Raw genomic sequence first — 17,359 nt, 5'->3', positions numbered from 1 at the left:
ATCAGAACATCTCTAGTTCAAGTCCTCGAGAATAAAAGTATAAACTACAGGGTACAAATTTGGAAATTCCTTATTTTCATCCTGAAGCTGGAGTTAATTTGATCAATTAATCCTTTTTGCCACCTGCAGTTTGTCCATCCTAAATCTTGTATTCATCTTTCGCAGTCTTCATCATAGCTACCTTCCATAGAAAGTCACAAAATTCCAAATGACGCAAATTTATCCTGTGATGAATGCAGTGAGATGTGGTTGAAATGTCCAGAAAACGTTTTTCTTCTCAGACTTGATGTAGTTCAGACACACACACACACACACACACACACACACAACTGAATGACTTGGTTGTCACACCCATGTCCATATGCACACGTGAGGGAGTATGACTTGTTGTCTGGGAAGCATATGGAAGCTTTGTTTGTGCAAGAATAAGGCTATATAGAGTAAAAGCGTGTTTTTATTTCTTTTTATATTTAGACCGTCTTTATTGGGATCTCTTTTTGCCTAATTGGGCGCGTCCACACTTTGCCTAACCCCTATCTGGTTTTATGTGAATGCCGATTTATATGTTTCTTTGTGCATGTGTTTTACTGGACTGAACCACGAATTGGCGTGCAATTATTTGCACTTGCTCTTTGTGTGTGTGGGTGTGTGTGCACGCGCATGTTTGTCTGCAAGTGTGTGTGTACACGCATGTGTGCACGTATGTGTGTGCGCGTGTGCTTGCTTGCTGCCGCGTGTGGTCAGTCTGTGGTTGCGGCAGTGGGAGGGACGGCAGGGCAGGCTGATAACAGAGTCTGAAGGGACCTCACATCCACCACCACTATTTTTACCGGGCCCAAAGAGGAATAAGGCTTGTTGCAGCACACACTCAGAAAAACACTCAAACACACATACACACATTCAAACGCCTCACTACGAAACAAGGCCTTTGATATTTTTCATATTTAGCACTGCTGCACCAAGTTTTTCTTCTTCATAAAATGCTCTAGAATCTCTCATCTAGAAGGGGTTTGAATGTTACAAATAGTTATTTGTTAGAAAATATATACATTAAAAACAATATCATCAGATTAATAATTATAAAAATTCATGCTTCGTGTGAAAGATGTTCATAGAGATTTACCCGGCTCTGTTGTTTCCTTCACCTTTATTCAGCATTTAAGTGTCTGTCAGCTCATTGTTTTGTCATCATGGCCAACATCTTTACTGTTTATGTTGTTACATAGTTATCGTCACCCACATGTTTAACAGTGAAAGAGCTATAATATACTTCCGTACACCTTCATCCGACAAGCAAACACAGCAAAAAGACACTTTATATGTGTCTTTTTGTTTTCTTGTGTGATATGTTTAAAGAAAGGAAAACAAAAAAATGGAAATTGCTATCCGTATTTATGTTATTCATATGAGAGGGGCGAGAAATATTTGTTTTCTTCCAGCTCCCTGATCGTTCATGAAATGTGTAAAAGTGTAAGTGTATTGTTTTGTAAAATAGTTTTTGGATTGCACTGAAATGAATTAAATAAACTAAATAAAGTTGACACAGTAAGACATTAGCTTATAAAAAGAGTATTTAGCGGCTCAAGGGCCAGATATTAGATCCTAACGCTAATTAAAATGAATTAATAATAAATTCATGAGTAGTTCATTGGATTGTGATTCTCAATATTGTTTGTACATTTTGTAGAAATAGTATACATTCATAAGAAGAGTAGAAACAACTTTTTTGTAAAGAATTACAAAGCAACCTGCCTCACATTTGAACAAAAAGTATTATGGTGTGTTCATGGTGTTATCATATCTGGGTGCATAGTCGCTCACTGTGAAAGAGTTAATATCTCAAGTGATAAATTTCCTGCAGGTGTAGTAGTTGTGTCAGGTTCAAGTGAAGCATCGTGCTTCATAGCATTAATCAGAATTTTTAGTTGGATTAACAAGAACAAATTGCCTGCTGCCATCTTCTCATCCCCCATCCATTTGTATCTTGATCCAGTCCCAGCATCTCCTCCTCCCACACGGGGTGCAGTGCACTGCTCTGTCTTTGGGAGGAGGAACAGGGACGCTGCGTTTTCTATAAATATTCCGGTTTTCACCATGCTGGGCTGGATTGAGCTGGTTGGGCCTCCCATGTAGGGACTTCCCAGCCCGATGGATATGGTGTAGCTGTGGAGTGTACAGAGATGGAATGAAAACATGGGGCTCTGTCACTGACACTGAAACCAGTGCTGGTACTGGTGCCGGTAATACTGCTAATGAACAGGCCTGTGCACCAATTTCATGCTTGTAATAATACTGAACAAAGTGTTCCTATAACCATCAAGAATGGTTGATGAAAAGAAAGAGCAAGTTAAATGTGATTGTAGATGTGTTGATAAACCCCCACAACAACTTAAACATGATTGTTGATATAAATGTAAGGTCAGACGATCTGTTGATCACCAAGTCACATGTTACAGTGTTGATATTAGTAGAGAACACGTTTCATGCATTCATTTTGTGTATTTTCCAACTTCAAACCTCATCTATTCATTTATAACTTATTATTATTAAAATATTCTCCATCCTGTCCTATGTTCTAAAGATTGTAGTTGAATGCAGGATTATAAGGTCACGTAGAGCTGCCCTAAACAGAATGTCATGCTTGGTTTTATTACTACAGGTTCAAGAGGCCACAATTTAGCTGATTTTGCGGGTTTAAGGTTTTCATGACATGTTTCCTATTCTGTACCACCACAGAAGGTTTTACCGACATAGATTATTAAGATTGATTTAGTCTGAGACCATTGTGGCTGTCTGTCAAATATGCACATGTTTTCTACAAGTGAGCTGTGACCTGGGAATTTGCCAAACCTGATCAGAGCTCACACTGAACCTGGAGACACATTTAAGCGCAGTGAATATTTAAAGAGAATGCTTCAAATGTGACTTAATCTTTAGTAATCACTTTTTGGTTCCTGGAATCACTTGGATTCAATATTTGGTGTGGGAGTCAGCTCCAGCACTGGCTCCTTGTTTGTGGAAAAGCCCATAGAGAGTGACAGCGAGAGAAAGAAGGACGCTGAGGTGTGGAGGCTGTTTGTGTGAGCCCAGTGTGTGTTGCCTGGGCGTGGAGACTGCAGGAGAGGAGAAGGGGCAGGCCGGGACTCGGTGGCCAGGCTTGGTGCTACGTGGTCGGCCTGGTTTTTCCCCACGTTGCCTTCCCTGCATGGCGTAATGAATGGCTTCCTACTGGTCTGTGGCCGTGGCCCTGGCTTAAAGAGTATACTTACCAAGGCCCAGAATACACACCCCAGCCAGCCAGCCAGCCTGTGACCTGGCCTCTGAACACTCCCAACCACCAGTCCACCTGCTACAAACTGGCTCCATCTCACTGTCTCATCAGCCACAATGAAAATAACGATTTGATCCTCAATGGGAAACAGTTAAATATGTTTTTTCTCCTTTCCCCACAAGCTGGGCAGTTACTGCCGTCTTTTAAGGCGCAGGTGTTTGTCCCACAGGTCAGAGCTCAGAAAAGGATGGTTCTCTGGAGTGAAAGGTCGGGCAGAGAACCATCCTTCATTGAGCGCTGATCTGTTTGTACACATGTTTGTCACACAGGTCAGAGGTATGGCACTCGCTGTTTCCTCTTAATGATTAAGTAAGGTCTTGGAAGTAGTTGGTTACGGCCACACTTATAGGTTTTAGTTTAAATCAAAATATCTCCCTTCAGGTTAGTGTTTTTGCTCTGAATCAGACCTAATCTCCATCCATATCAAAACACCTGAAAAACACATCACATGACCACTCGCATACACTTGGGATACGTGTGGTGTAAATGTGATGCAGTTTGTCTATTTGCAGTTGGTTACTTGGATCAAGAAATTCGATGATGAGGTGGAACTGTTACTGTTGGCATTGCTTTGCCTTCCCCACTGGGAGTCGAGTCATGACAGATCTGAACCATTCAGGAAGCAAATACATGTGACTTCATCTTTTTTTTGTTTTGTTTTTTTCAAAATCTATTTCTGCCTGCTTCTAACTAAAATGCAGTCCCAACAATTTCAAACTAAAACCCTCTGCTCATATTGTGTCAACTTTGTGTCTCTTTCATACATGATTTTCTTGACTTCAGTTGGGCAAACTAGTTTAAGCAGGAAAGACTCTCAGAAATACTTTGTGAATTTAACACACTTCTATTTTGTAGTTGGTGACAAGATCTAGCAACATGAACTTTAAGCTGATGTGTTTGATATGCTGATTTATAATATTTCAAATGTTTCTTTATTTGTGTCTCTTCAGGTGCTGTTTCTCCTGCGCTCCTACCAGACTGACTCACACAGACCCCTGCCAGCAGGAAATGGCATCGGCGAATCTCTCAGTCAGCGCATGTGGCTTGCCTCTCGGTAATCCTAGACACACACACACACACACACGCACACACACACACAAAGATAAGCATCCCTCCCTCGTTCCCAACTCCCTCACCAGAAGAATAGCTCCTTGTCTCTTGTCCATCCCCTCCTTGGCCATGTCCGCTTCATGTCCTGCCCGGGCTTACATTTCAAAGACACCGCCTGCTGTCCAATCCGCACACCCCCACCCACAGCTCTGGCCCTCTCACCCAAGATGGAGGCCTCAAGATGGTGCAGATTACCCTCCTACCGGGCCGAGGTCAGGCCCAGGTCTCTCATCTACCCCCTGCTGCTGCCTACAGCAGATAAGACAGGGTTACTGGGTTAGCAACACTAGCCCTGCTAGCTCCGCTTGGTTACACTGATGAGCCTTTATTAAGATGACTGGGTGAATTCTTGCTCACCGGAGCACGCCCGCAGACTGTCTGTTTGATCACCCCACAGACCCCGGCACACAGATCTAAGGACATCACAGGTCAGAGGATCTCTGCTTTTGGAAAAAGAAAACCAATTTTCTCATCCAGAACACCACTAATTTGAAGCGGCCACCTTCCAAAAAGGATGGAATGCATTGTTCGCCTAGTGAGAGTCTGCGTTTGGTTTTGACCTCGCACCGTCTCCGCGTTGTGTCATTCAATGTCGGTCACTTAGAACTTATTGGCGCTGTAACGATGACTGTACACACACGACTCACTGCTGTTGACTCTGGCTTTGTGGTGCTGCAGCAGACTCAGTACCAACGGAGTAGAACATCTTTGGAGCTAATGATTGAACTTCAGCATAAAGCTCACCTCTCATTCATGCACACAAACACAGGGAAACAACTTCACAGGACCCATCTCTTCCCAAATGTGTTTTCACTCAAGACGCACGCACACACACTATCCCCTTGGCCCTTTCCTCAGCCTCCACTCCTGTATGTGTGTGTGTGTGTGTGTGTGAAGCGTGCAAAGGTGTGTGTGTGTGTGTGTGTGTGTGTGTGTGTGTGTGTGTGTGTGTGTGTGTGTGTGTGTGTGTGTGTGTGTGTGTGTGTGTGTGTGTGTGTGTGTGTGTGTGTGTGTGTGTGTGTGTGTGTGTGTGTGTGTGTGTGTTATTAATATCTGAGTGATGAAAATATGACGTCAAGATCTCACACTGTGTCCCTTGTTCTCTCACACACACACACACACACTTTGGCAGCGTTGTGGTCATACCCTTGACTGAGCACACACATCAACTGAACACATACACACTTCTCACTGCCCACACATGCTGCTTCACTTACATAGGGACCAAAGTCCAACCCAAGCCATTCATGCCCACGTTCGCAACTAATGTAAGTGTAGTAATTCTGTTGTGAGCGCGATGGGTCATAGGCCTCATAGTAAATTGATTAATTGTGTATTTTTGCAAATGTAGAGAAAAACAAATACAACTGGTTCCTTGATGGTACAGCTGGGGGCATCTCATGTGATGGGTCCACGCTCTTCGCTTCAAGGACTCCCCATTAATGAAGACTGGTATCAGTGAACAGTCAGATGTCTTATGCTCTCAGCTGTTGATTCAGGACTGACAGTGACTTTTTGTTTGAGTTGGCAACATGAAATTAATCCAATTTATCGTCCGATCATGTGCTGAAAAGATAAAATCAATCAGTTCATTACCCACAATTTTTCTGTATTTAGTATTCCAAACTGAACAGCAATACCAATACATTACTTACAATTAAAAATAAGCAGAATAACACAAACCAAGCCCGGTGAGAGTGTGGACTGAAACTCCTCTGGGTTCTGAGCACTATTGCCCACATTGTCTTTGCCCTTAGTTCTGCTTTAAGTGTTTAAAACAGAGAATATTTTTCCTCTTGCTCAACAGTCCTTTAAATTGTGTTTGAGAAACTTTCCCCCTTTCCACTGGTCAATAAACCCCACGAACATCTGGGTTTTGTCTGCAATGGGAATGTATACAATTGACTCCCGGGTCAAATGACTCTGCAGTTGACCCCAGGTTTAAAACGACCATGGATCAGAACTGCAGTGATGGATACATGACACCCGAGGGAACGCACTCTCAAGGATGTGAGAAAGCACCACAGTTTTCATAGTGTTCATGACATTGAAGGTGCACTGGGACCCTGCATTTACCTACTAATTTCTTTATGAAAGAGGTATAAGATGGATGTAGTATCCTAGTAGTATATTCCAACTTGCCGCCTCTACAAAAGAGCCACTACTCCTGTTTGATAGAGAGCTGCTGATTTGGTCTTATTTCCAGTAGCACCTCCCACCTCTGCAGAGGACCTCTTGACCTCTTTGACAGTGACCTCCTTGAACAAGGCCCCTCTTACCTGGTTTCTCATTATGCCTGGACAACTAACTATAAGAGGAACTTCTTCCAAGTTACAAGTATTGAGGTCACTGTCACTCCTGGCAACTGTCAAAGCTTTAGAGATGGTTTTATTTCCTTGCTCTAATCTATGCCTCACCACAGGTTCACCACAGAGGTCGGCAGAGAGTTCGATGGATTTCATGCTTTGGTTTTTGTCCTGACATGCAGCGAGACTTAATATACACAGACGTGAACCTTACTAAATATGTCCTGTATATAACCGTTTATTTTGCCACAGGTCTAGGCAAGTCAGGTTCTAGACAAATCTCAAGTATCATTAAAATACACACGATGCTCATGACCACAGGTTATAGCGCCATAGCAAAGGGTCTGAATGATTTTTTAAAGAGAGATTTCAATCTCTGAGTTTTAATTAATTTGCAATATTCTGAGTGTTGGCAAAAGGCTATAGTCGTATGCCAGTGTAAACCAAATTAAAGGAGTCACATATAAATCAAGTGATAAACAGAAATCTAGTTAGTCAAAATAAGTTTAATTCTGTTACGGTAAAATATTAACTGTCTTTTCTTACTTCTTATTTTTCCATTATACTCTATAGAAATATTCGTCTGTGCTTTTGCAACTTAAAAGCCACAGCAGGAGGTCTAATTGGATAAGGACAAGTAACGTTAGCCCCAGAGATCACATCCAATCACAAAAAGACACCAAACATTCTTTCAACCAATAGAATAATTTCGTTACACATCTCCAGTGACCTAATTCAGTAGTTTGTGGTGAGACATGAGCCTGTTTCTGAAGAAAATCTTTGTCTGTGATCTTAATGGAAAAAAGATAACCGATGACTGGAGGCTGCAATGTTACCTCTTTAACTCAATAGGGGAACATATCCGTAATAAAAGGGGGCTTTCATTACAAAAGATTCAAGAACACTAACTTTGTATTTTTTACCAAAAAGAATTTAAATCAAGAATGGTTGACTTTCAAAATAACAAACAATATTTTGCTGAGGTTAAACTAATTTTCTTCAGTTTTGTGTGTGTCAAGAGCAGGGCTTATTATTTAAGGTTTATTTGTTGGATGCAGATGCTAAAAGAAACACCCTGTCTTCTTGTTGTTCTCTCTTTTTAGACAGAATAGCTGTGTGGTGACCAGAGGAGCCTTTCTGGACGTGTTAGTGGGCCTGTGTGGGCCGAAGGTCAGTCTCCTGGAAGGTGAGTAGTGTCCATTTCTTTCATGTCTTAATGCAGGCAGCAGGACGCACACACGACTCTTCTCCACTTTCTGCTCATGCAGGATGTTGGATTCAGACAACTTGGACTCAGAACTCGCAATTTCTCTGACAATTGACAAGGTTTCAGGAAACATACCAAAGTTTTAAACAATGAAGTACTCCTGCAGGATAATCTACTGCTCCAGTCTCGATACTGTATTTACATTACTTTTATTATTTTTTTCTATCTAAATATTTTGTTTGGTTCATTAGCAGGCGCATGTTCTGGTGGTTATACGTTAGATTGCACTTCTCCTGCCTTTCACTTTCATTGGTCAAATGTTGAGGTTCACTGATTGGCTTCTTTACATGTCACTCACACAGTCCCCAGCTCTAAAGACTCTCAGCTAGTTATTTTTTGACTAGTGAGGGAAGTATGTAGTTATAGATCAAACAGATCCAGCTTAATGTAAATCAACTATATATCCTTAAATATATGTATTTAGGGAATACACATACATGTATGTAACCCTTATATATATATATATAAAAAAACATTAAATGAAGGAAAAAAACATTTGGAGATTTCAAAAATAGTCATAATTTAACGATAACAATGTCATAATATCATGACAACTATTCATTTTTTTTAATGAGGAAATTGGCAGCAAGGAGAACTCGTGCCTGTCTTAGTTTCACTGCTTTTTATCCAAACCATCATTGTTTCTTTAGAATCTATGAATTGTCTGAGACTATCACACAGATGTAACCAATGGTAATCTTTCAGTCGACAACTCAACAACTTTCTCAACAAAAGAGATAATTTCCCAAAAATCTGTATGGTCCTCAGAATTGACCAAATTGTTTGCACAATCTTTTCAAAGCCCAGATTATTGTGATAATTGAAGCTGATGTGATTAAAAAGTGTTTCTTTTGTGAAATCTATACCTTCAAATCATGCTCCACATTCCTCATTTTAATGCAGGTGACAGGCCAATCTTCTTATAGTATCTCTCTTACTTGACACAGTTCAAATTTAGACTTTATTCACGTAGTATGAGGACTTTTAGACTTAATAGACCATCATAAAGAAACAACTAGACCTGTGTCATATATTTTGTTCACTCGTCAACTTACATGATCTAAATAGTTTTACAACTATGTTCAAACCCAGAGAAATACACAATGTTATTCAAGGTAAAGGGACGTTTCATTTTGTTCGCCCTTTAATTGCGTCCATTCTGCATTACCTGTGGCTTTTTTCCGCCTTTGCTATAACTTCCGGAGCAAGCAAACATGAATATAATATTGAATATTATTATATATTATAGTCATCTGTGAAAATGATTTGCACTTGGCTGGTTTTATGTTTTGTCTACTTATTTGTTTACGCTGAGGATTTGAGAGAAACATCATGTCAATCCTGGCAAATGAAAAGAACATAGACAGGATTGACATTGACAATAAACTTGATTTTGAGGTAGATATTGATTGACAATGGTGATTAAGACAACAACTCCCAAGAAACCACATTCAGACTAGGTGTTTGTTATTGTTTTGATTGAGAAAATTTGGGGTGATAATTGACTTTCCAGTCAGTATTAACCGGAGGATAAAAGTTGGGCTGTACATTGCAGCAGACAGATAATGATGTCAGTCAAATCAGATTGAAATGCTTGATACGACAATAAAAGATAAGGTTATCTTGGCGCCTGAGTGGACAAGTCCTCTCTTCCACTGGGCAGCAGCCTCACTCTCAATCAGACTCACCCTGACTGCAGTTTGTCTTTCTCTCTCCTGGACTCGGGTCTCTCTTGCAAATGAGTTGCTAATCTATTAATCTCAGTTTAAATGAGATTACCATATTAAAAAGTCTAAAAAGTTTGAATTATAGTGGTTTAGGATTTGGTTTTGAATGTGTTTGTCATCTCTGGAGTTTTAGATCTTCTACGGTGTTTTGCTGAAGTCAGTTGACGGAGTTTTATAATCTCAATAAGCAGCAACTGTGTTCCCTCCATTTGTTGTGAGTTTGACTTTGAATACTTGTACGTCAGAACAGACAACCCCGCAGCGTTTGCTGGCGAGTGTGTCCTCGGCGCTCTCCATTTAGACGTATCGTTGACAGAAGTCAGCTTCATGTCTCGCCTGATTCAACGAAGCCCCCCCCACCCCCGAGTGTGTGAGTGGGTTTGTATCTGTGTACGTGGTGTGGTTGTGTGCACATGTGCGCAGATTGGCAGGGGGTCTGCACGGTGAAGGAATGTGAAACCAAAGGCGAGGGATCTCTGACAGATGGTGGGATTGTGCCTATGACCCAGTTTATAGAGTAGTGCTGTACCGAATGGGAAAAGGAGAGAGAGAGAGAGAGAGAGAGAGAGAGAGGAGGGGGAGGCACTTAATGTTTTTGGTCTGCCATGTGCTGAACACATGTTCGCCTTGACAGTGGAAATACCGGGGATTTCTCAAAACAAGCCTGTAGATTGAGGAGCCGGCCTGGCCCGATTTGGCTCTGCTCCTTACATAACTAAATAAGCACCCGTTAGCTTACACACCTCTAATGCCTCTCTATTATTATCACAAGCTTGTCTTTGGCTTCATTGCTCACCCTCTCCCTGCTGTTCTTTCTTTCTCTTTTTTCTTCTTCCCCTCTTCCATGAAAGCTCTTAAGAGTGCCTGGCACCGGGGCCAAAGGTGAACAATCGGCTTTTTCAATATTACTTTTCCCCTTTTAACTGGCTCCCTGCATTAAATATGAACTTTGCATTTAGCAGCCAATTCCTCTCTTCTCTGAACACAGGTCTTTGTGTGTGTACGTGTGTGCATGCACGTTTCTCTGCCTTGGGCCTTTGATCCTCGCCGACTCGTAAAAAAAAAAGAAGCCCCCACCGTTCATTGCTTCATCTCTACCTCCGCCGGTCTTATGTTTCTCTGCCAGTACAAATGAAAAGAAGGTCGGAAAAGGGACTTGACACAAATTACGGGAAGAAATGAGACAACAACTGGATTGAATTGCAGTAATTTCACGTGTTTTCATTAGTGTGGTAACAGATGATGATGGTCAGGCTTCAGTCTTTTAGTCCGCCTCAAATTGTTTCCTGGTAAATCTTTTGATTGTCTGCTTAGAAAGGAATTCATGGTGTCCTCACATTAAACGTACTACACTTTTTAGTGCCTTTTTGAGATCATACTTTTGAGATCATTACAAACGTAACAGGATATGTATTGATTATATCAGGTCAGTCTTAATACAATACTTTCATGCTGTATATACATCGGATGTTATTGATCGCTGTAATGTAACCTCAGCTCTATATAGACCATGATATGTGCTTTTGACAAACAAGTACACTGCAAAACCCACAGTCATTATTCTGTACAAATTAAATTCAGCTTCAAGGTTTGCTATTCAGTTTTTGTCCCGCATTTTGTTTGAAAGTTATGAAGAAAGCACCGCGATGCCTATTCCTGGTGCAGGTTTCTTTCTTTTCCCCTGACAGACTGTCGGTTGACATACAAACACGAAGCACAGCAGCGTCAAGGCAAAGATGAAGAAGACTGCAAGCAAGCAAACCTACACGTAAACAAAGGGAGATCCAAAACATCAGTCTAACAAATGTTTCACGAGGGAAAAATAATTGATTCAATGCGTTTTAGGCTTCCAGGGCACACTCTGGGAAAACCACTGACTGTATATAGGAATATGTTTATTTATAAGCAAAGTCCACCGGGTACCTTTTAAGCTTAGATCAGGCTTTAGTCTTTCTGAGTAAAATAAATCATCTTGTAATCATTATCATGTGGGTTTATTGCAGTAAAGCAGTAACTTTGAATAATAGCTGCTTGATTTATCAAAGTCATATTGATAATAAGCTCCTTCAAAACAGCTGTTATAAAGGTGCTTCACAAAGTGGACAAGTAAATAAATCAAACAAATACAAAACATCAGAGAGAAGAAGCACGTGAATACAATTTCATTCAAAATCAAAGATGGCAAATTATCAAATATACACCTAATTTGGGAATCTCGATTTAAACAATATTTTTTTACAGTGTAGTTACTCTATGACAGGGTGTCAGTATGAACATGAGGAACAATCACAGCGTCCCATTAGTTACTTAGTGTTCATACTATCATGCATGTCATGATCTGAGGATGTGATGTCAAAAAAAATCCTGTCCTTTAAGTTGAATCAGTTTTAACACATAAAAAAAACTAGGGTTACCATAATTAGACTTGTAGTATCTTTAGCATATGGGATTGATGTTCATCTGTGACAGCTTGGTTAGCCATGTAGTTCCATATTTGGATGCTCATTTAACTTGAAGATGTGTTTCTCAGTCATAAATATGCACCAACCGCTGCAATCCGATGTCAAGGGAGGAACTTTGTATTCGGCCTCTGAAACACAACAGAGCGCTCGACACTTAACACACTCCATAGCAGTGACACACTGTGGATCAGGGTGAACCCTTTGCCCCTCTCAACTATGAAAGTATTCTCAAGAAAAAACCTTTCATTCCTGACTTTTTTTCCTAGTTTAAAATATTCAGAAGAAAATAGAGAGCATCCCTCTTTGGTACTTTTTGATGTGGGGTCACAAGAAGACATTTCTCTGGTTCTACGAAGTCACAAGGAGAAACGGTTGAAAGCCGGTGCCCTAGAGGAATCTGAATGGAATTTGAGCTTCTCGAAAATAAAGACATTTGATGAAAGCCCAGAAAACTCATAAAATATGGTGTTAAACTCTTTCACGAAGCTCTCAAAGTAACATACGTATCCTGGGATACGAGGTTATTTGCTGAAAAGTTTTTTTCACTCTGTCCCTTTTTCACTGGCTACGGAGCCTTTGTCCTATTTTAGAGTTTAAGTGTTTTTAGCAGTAATTAATTTGGTCAGTAAAGTAGTAAAACTTCCTCATGAATTAAGGAATCTGTCAGCTACTGTGGCTTGTAGACAAAGTCGTCATAGCTTGATGTTATTTATATCACTCAGACACTAAGGATAACTCGTAACCCTTCATGCTCACACACACACACACACATTTTTTTATATATATATGTATGTATGTTTGTTAAGGGTAATTAGAGGGAGGGAACCCAGCAAATTTTAAACCTCCATCAGCATGAGAAGGAAGTCAGCTCTCTCACTGTCAGACACACACACACACACACACACACACACACACACACACACACACACACGGTCCCACGTAGCGTCTGGGGCTTGTTTTTCACAGTTTGGGTAATTGACGGTGGAAGCTGATGTGAAATCCAGCTGTGAGCTTGCATGTGAGAGCACGTGCGAGTGTCTGGCCAAAGTTCTAGCTTGACACAGCGTCTTTTACCGCCAGTGGGCTGTAGACCGTCTAACGCAGAGCCAAGAAGCTAACTGACACACACACCTACACCCAAGGACCCATCCAACACACTCTCTTTTACTTTCTGTGAACCATTAGAACAAAGCAAACTTTGAATTCACTTGCTTGTGCACAAAATGTCGTTGTTGGATAGGACTTGGGTTTTCACTAAACGTTTTTGTGTGGATCACAAAATGTTCTCATCAGGACCTTTTCCTCGCGTCCAAACCTGATTCAGGAAGTATCTTGGGTTTAGGGGAGGACAATTATGGGTAAGGTTAGCCCAGGTCTATTTAAACCAAATGTTGGGGTTGCATTTACTTTAAATATTTGACCTGTACTGTAAACAGGCCATCACACACATACACCATTCACCTAGACATGTGAGCGCCAGATGATATGAATATGCTTTGGTTTAACATGGCGAGTATTCAGAGTTTATTTGACTATGTACGGTTCAAACACTTGTTTTCATAGCATTAGTACAGAGTGGAGTTTTATTTAGGGTGTCTGCACAGGAATGCTAATAACACCAGGTTAAGGGTGGTTCTCTCTAGTCTCGAGTTTCATGTACTCCGGCATCATAATTTCACAGTGGAAATCAAGAGAAGACCCTGATAAATGATGTGAACGATTGTGTTCATAATGTTTTGCTTTCCCAATAACTAAGTTTAGTGTGATAGCTTCGGCTGCAGCTGAGGATGATGGAAATGTCATTGACGTCACCATTGATTAATTAATCATCAGCTACCTTTTATTATTGATTGCTTCAGTGATTCATTGATTTTCAAAGACAAAGTTAGAAACATTGTGTCGTTTTAAAATGATCCTTTCTATATGCTTTCATGTGTAACTTTTATGGACAAAACACCAGTTTAAAGATATCTCCTGAGGTATAGTGAGACTCTCTAAATGCAGGCAGCCCCATTCTACTCCACCTCACCTCAGATTTGGTGGAATCACATTCGACATATCTCTCTTTGTTTTCTTTGGTTTAATTCAGCCATTTTTAATCACAGTGATCGACTCCCCACATGCAAATAATCAACAGGGCGTAGCTGACTACACATATAACAGAATGATAATGGGGCCATTCGACAGCACTGACTCTGGGGATAGGTCTGCCTATGTGTGAGACTACCTTAGCTTTGGAAAAGTAATACCCTTTTCAACAATATTAGCAGGTGTATGCAGGTCTTTTAGACTTTTCCAGTTGCAAATAGAGTTTTCTTTTAGTTTTTCCCCAGCGAGTCATGTTCTACATCGCGCCGTATACGTACACACCGGAAACTGTGAAGCGCTCTCACCTTGCTGTCTTGCAAACAACAATAACTAGACTAATGTTAATGGGTATTTATTCGCCGACCCCTGGAAGTTCAATGTTTACGGGCTGGGAAAGGTGCAGTGTCTATAAAGGGTTGCTGTGGCTGAGGGGAAGAGCGGTCGTCCTCCAACCTGAAGGTCGGCAGGTCGATCCCAGTCTTCCCCGTCTGCATGCCGAAGTGTCCTTGGGCACCCCAAATTGCCCCTCATAGAACAAAGAAATGCTGCTAATAGATAGACTGTATGAATGGGTGAATGGCAAACTCTAATGTAAAGCACTTTGAGTGGTCATCAAGAAAAGCACGATACAAAACACAAACCATTTACAAACCATTTATACAAAATAAAGAAGAAGAAATTGTCCTGTTTACCCTCCATCATGTTTACAACACTGCTGATCCGAGCCAATGAAAACCCGTCTCCACTGCAGAGGTTTGAATTTGACCAATTTGAATGCTGAGTGTATCTATTGCAAATAAAAGCTATGTTTTTTACCCCTGGGAAAGTGGGTTAAAGTAGACATGATTCACTATGACAATTAATGGTGTAACAGTTTAGGGGGGGGGGCTAAACAAGACAACACACTGCCGAAGATTTTACACTCCATCCTTAGGGGCAGTATAAATAGACCATGGTTGCCCTCCCCTGAGCTATGCCGCAGACACAGTCGTGGACATTTCACTCTTGACCCTAAAACTCCTGTGTGGCTGTTTTCCCCAAATCTCTGAAACAGCGTTTTAAGTCATCACGGTGCAAAGAAACTCTCCACTGACACCTGAACCAACATTTAATAACACACACAAGGTTGAACTTCTGTTTACATTTTATTCCCCTGAGTCAGACCTCATCACACAGTGTCCTGAAATATCGAGTAGTAACCGCAGCCCATCGAAGCCTGGACTTGCTCCAGCTGCAGGTTCACACACGAGCTGCACAAGTGTAGGAGACGCAGGTTTAGATAAACACAGCTGTGGCAGAACAATGGCTACCCATCGTCAGACATGAAAAATCACATTTGAAAATCTCAGGAATGCCTTTTTCACTTACTGTAGGATTGTCTTACTTCTTCCCTCCTTTGATAATCATGAAAAACAGCTTTACATCCTCTCTTCCTCTTTCCTTCTCACTCCCATTAATTCTGTCTTTTCTTTTTCCTTCTATCAACTTTACCTTTTCTTTCTGATTCTCGTGTGTGTCTGTGTGCATGTGTGTGTGTGTGTGTTTTATGATTTGTATCTTTTTAAGTAGGGTTTGAATCAGAACCATAGCTTTATAGTTGACTAGCTAACGCCTGGATGGTGCATTCTTCACACACACACAGACACACACATACACCATGTACTCCTGTGTTCCAGCATGACAGACAGCCGTTTTCCTCTTTGACACGCTCCCATTCACGCTCAGTCATCCTCCTCCCTCTTCTCCCTTCATCATCGTTGTCATTACTGTGCCCCTTCCCTCTATTATAACCATTAGGCTATGCTTATTTGGCCCAGGACCCCCCCTTTCAGGATCAGGTTCCATAGTAACCTGGCCCATCTCCACGGTTACCCAGCCCATCTCTGGAGGAATGCAGCATTTACCACTCTTTTGTCAGGCCACGTTTTGAGTGGCGCTGCTGGGCCAGATTGAGTTGCAGTGGGTTTCATAAGCTTTCTCTCTCTGTCTCTCTCTCTGTCTCTCTCTCTCTGTGTGTGTGTGTGTGTGTGTGTGTGTGTGTGTGTGTGTGTGTGTGTGTGTGTGTGTGTGTGTGTGTGTGTGTGTGTGTGTGTGTGTGTGTGTGTGTGTGTGTGTGTGTGTGTGTGTGTGTGTGTGTGTGTGTGTTAAACTAATTGAGTTGGCTGTCAAAGCAGGGTCTGTGTGGAGTCTTGGAGCAGTACTGTAGGGAGGAGCACAGCTTTAGAATGGCATTGGGTTACTCTATAGCTGCCTTGCCTCTGGATTATACTTATATTTCAGAGGAAGTGCGTGTGTTAGTGTGCGTGCACGCTTGTGTGTGGATCACTCCCCGGGGTGTGTGTTCACAGGTGGTTGGGTTGGCACAGGCATGGGCACTTCCAAACAGACACTGACGCAGCCTTTCCTATAAAAGTCAAAATAGAAAGGAACAGAGGACACTGGCTTCTTCAGTCTGGTCTGTTGTCTGCATCTGTTCGCTTCACATAGTGTGTGTGTGTGTGTGTGTGTGTGTGTGTGTGTAGAGATGTTGGAATGGATACATCTGAAGAAGCTGAACCTCTTGAGCAAAAACAAACATCCTTTATCCTTAACCTTATTTTCAGTATACATTTCAAGCTATAATAGCTGCCTTGGTGTCCGAGGTGAATATCTCCACTTTCCCTTATTTCCTATCAAGTTTCCACTGACATCTGTCTAAGAAACACATACATTTCTCACAGAGTACCTATATAAAAAAGATAAAAGCAGTTTCTGCTTCTTACCCTTTTGCCCTGTGACCATGTGGGGAAAAAAATAATTGTATAGCCTTTTTATCTGACTGATCCTCAACAACATAATGAATGAACAAAGGGTCACAGAATTTATTATATTATTAGGGAGGATTTTATATAGATGTATTAAGTAGAGACTTTCTGGCTTAATAACATTATCTCAGGCTATATGCTATTACATCTTCAGCATTTTTTTTATTAAAACGAAGTCCACACAAGGATTTTATATGCAAAACACATATCACGTGAATACTTGTGTACACTAGGCATGTGCGTGTTAGTGTCTTCAAACTGGCA

The 17,359-nt window shown here is 41.2% G+C and overlaps 1 protein-coding gene across 1 annotated transcript in view; it reads left to right on the top strand.

Moving 5' to 3' along the window:
* thada (THADA armadillo repeat containing) overlaps positions 1 to 17,359 on the top strand; it is a gene marked incomplete in the record, with an annotated part of 93,568 nt that overhangs the window by 56,250 nt on the left and 19,959 nt on the right. The window contains 2 exon segments of the mRNA XM_053436814.1: positions 4,282 to 4,385; positions 7,851 to 7,933. Of these exon segments, the coding sequence (XP_053292789.1) occupies positions 4,282 to 4,385; positions 7,851 to 7,933 (187 nt within the window).

This window comes from Pleuronectes platessa, chromosome 12 (assembly GCF_947347685.1).
Source record: "Pleuronectes platessa chromosome 12, fPlePla1.1, whole genome shotgun sequence".
Lineage (NCBI taxonomy): Eukaryota > Metazoa > Chordata > Actinopteri > Pleuronectiformes > Pleuronectidae > Pleuronectes > Pleuronectes platessa.
The sequence above is the reverse complement of the archived record's forward strand: the minus strand, read 5'-3'. Positions and strand labels throughout refer to the sequence as shown.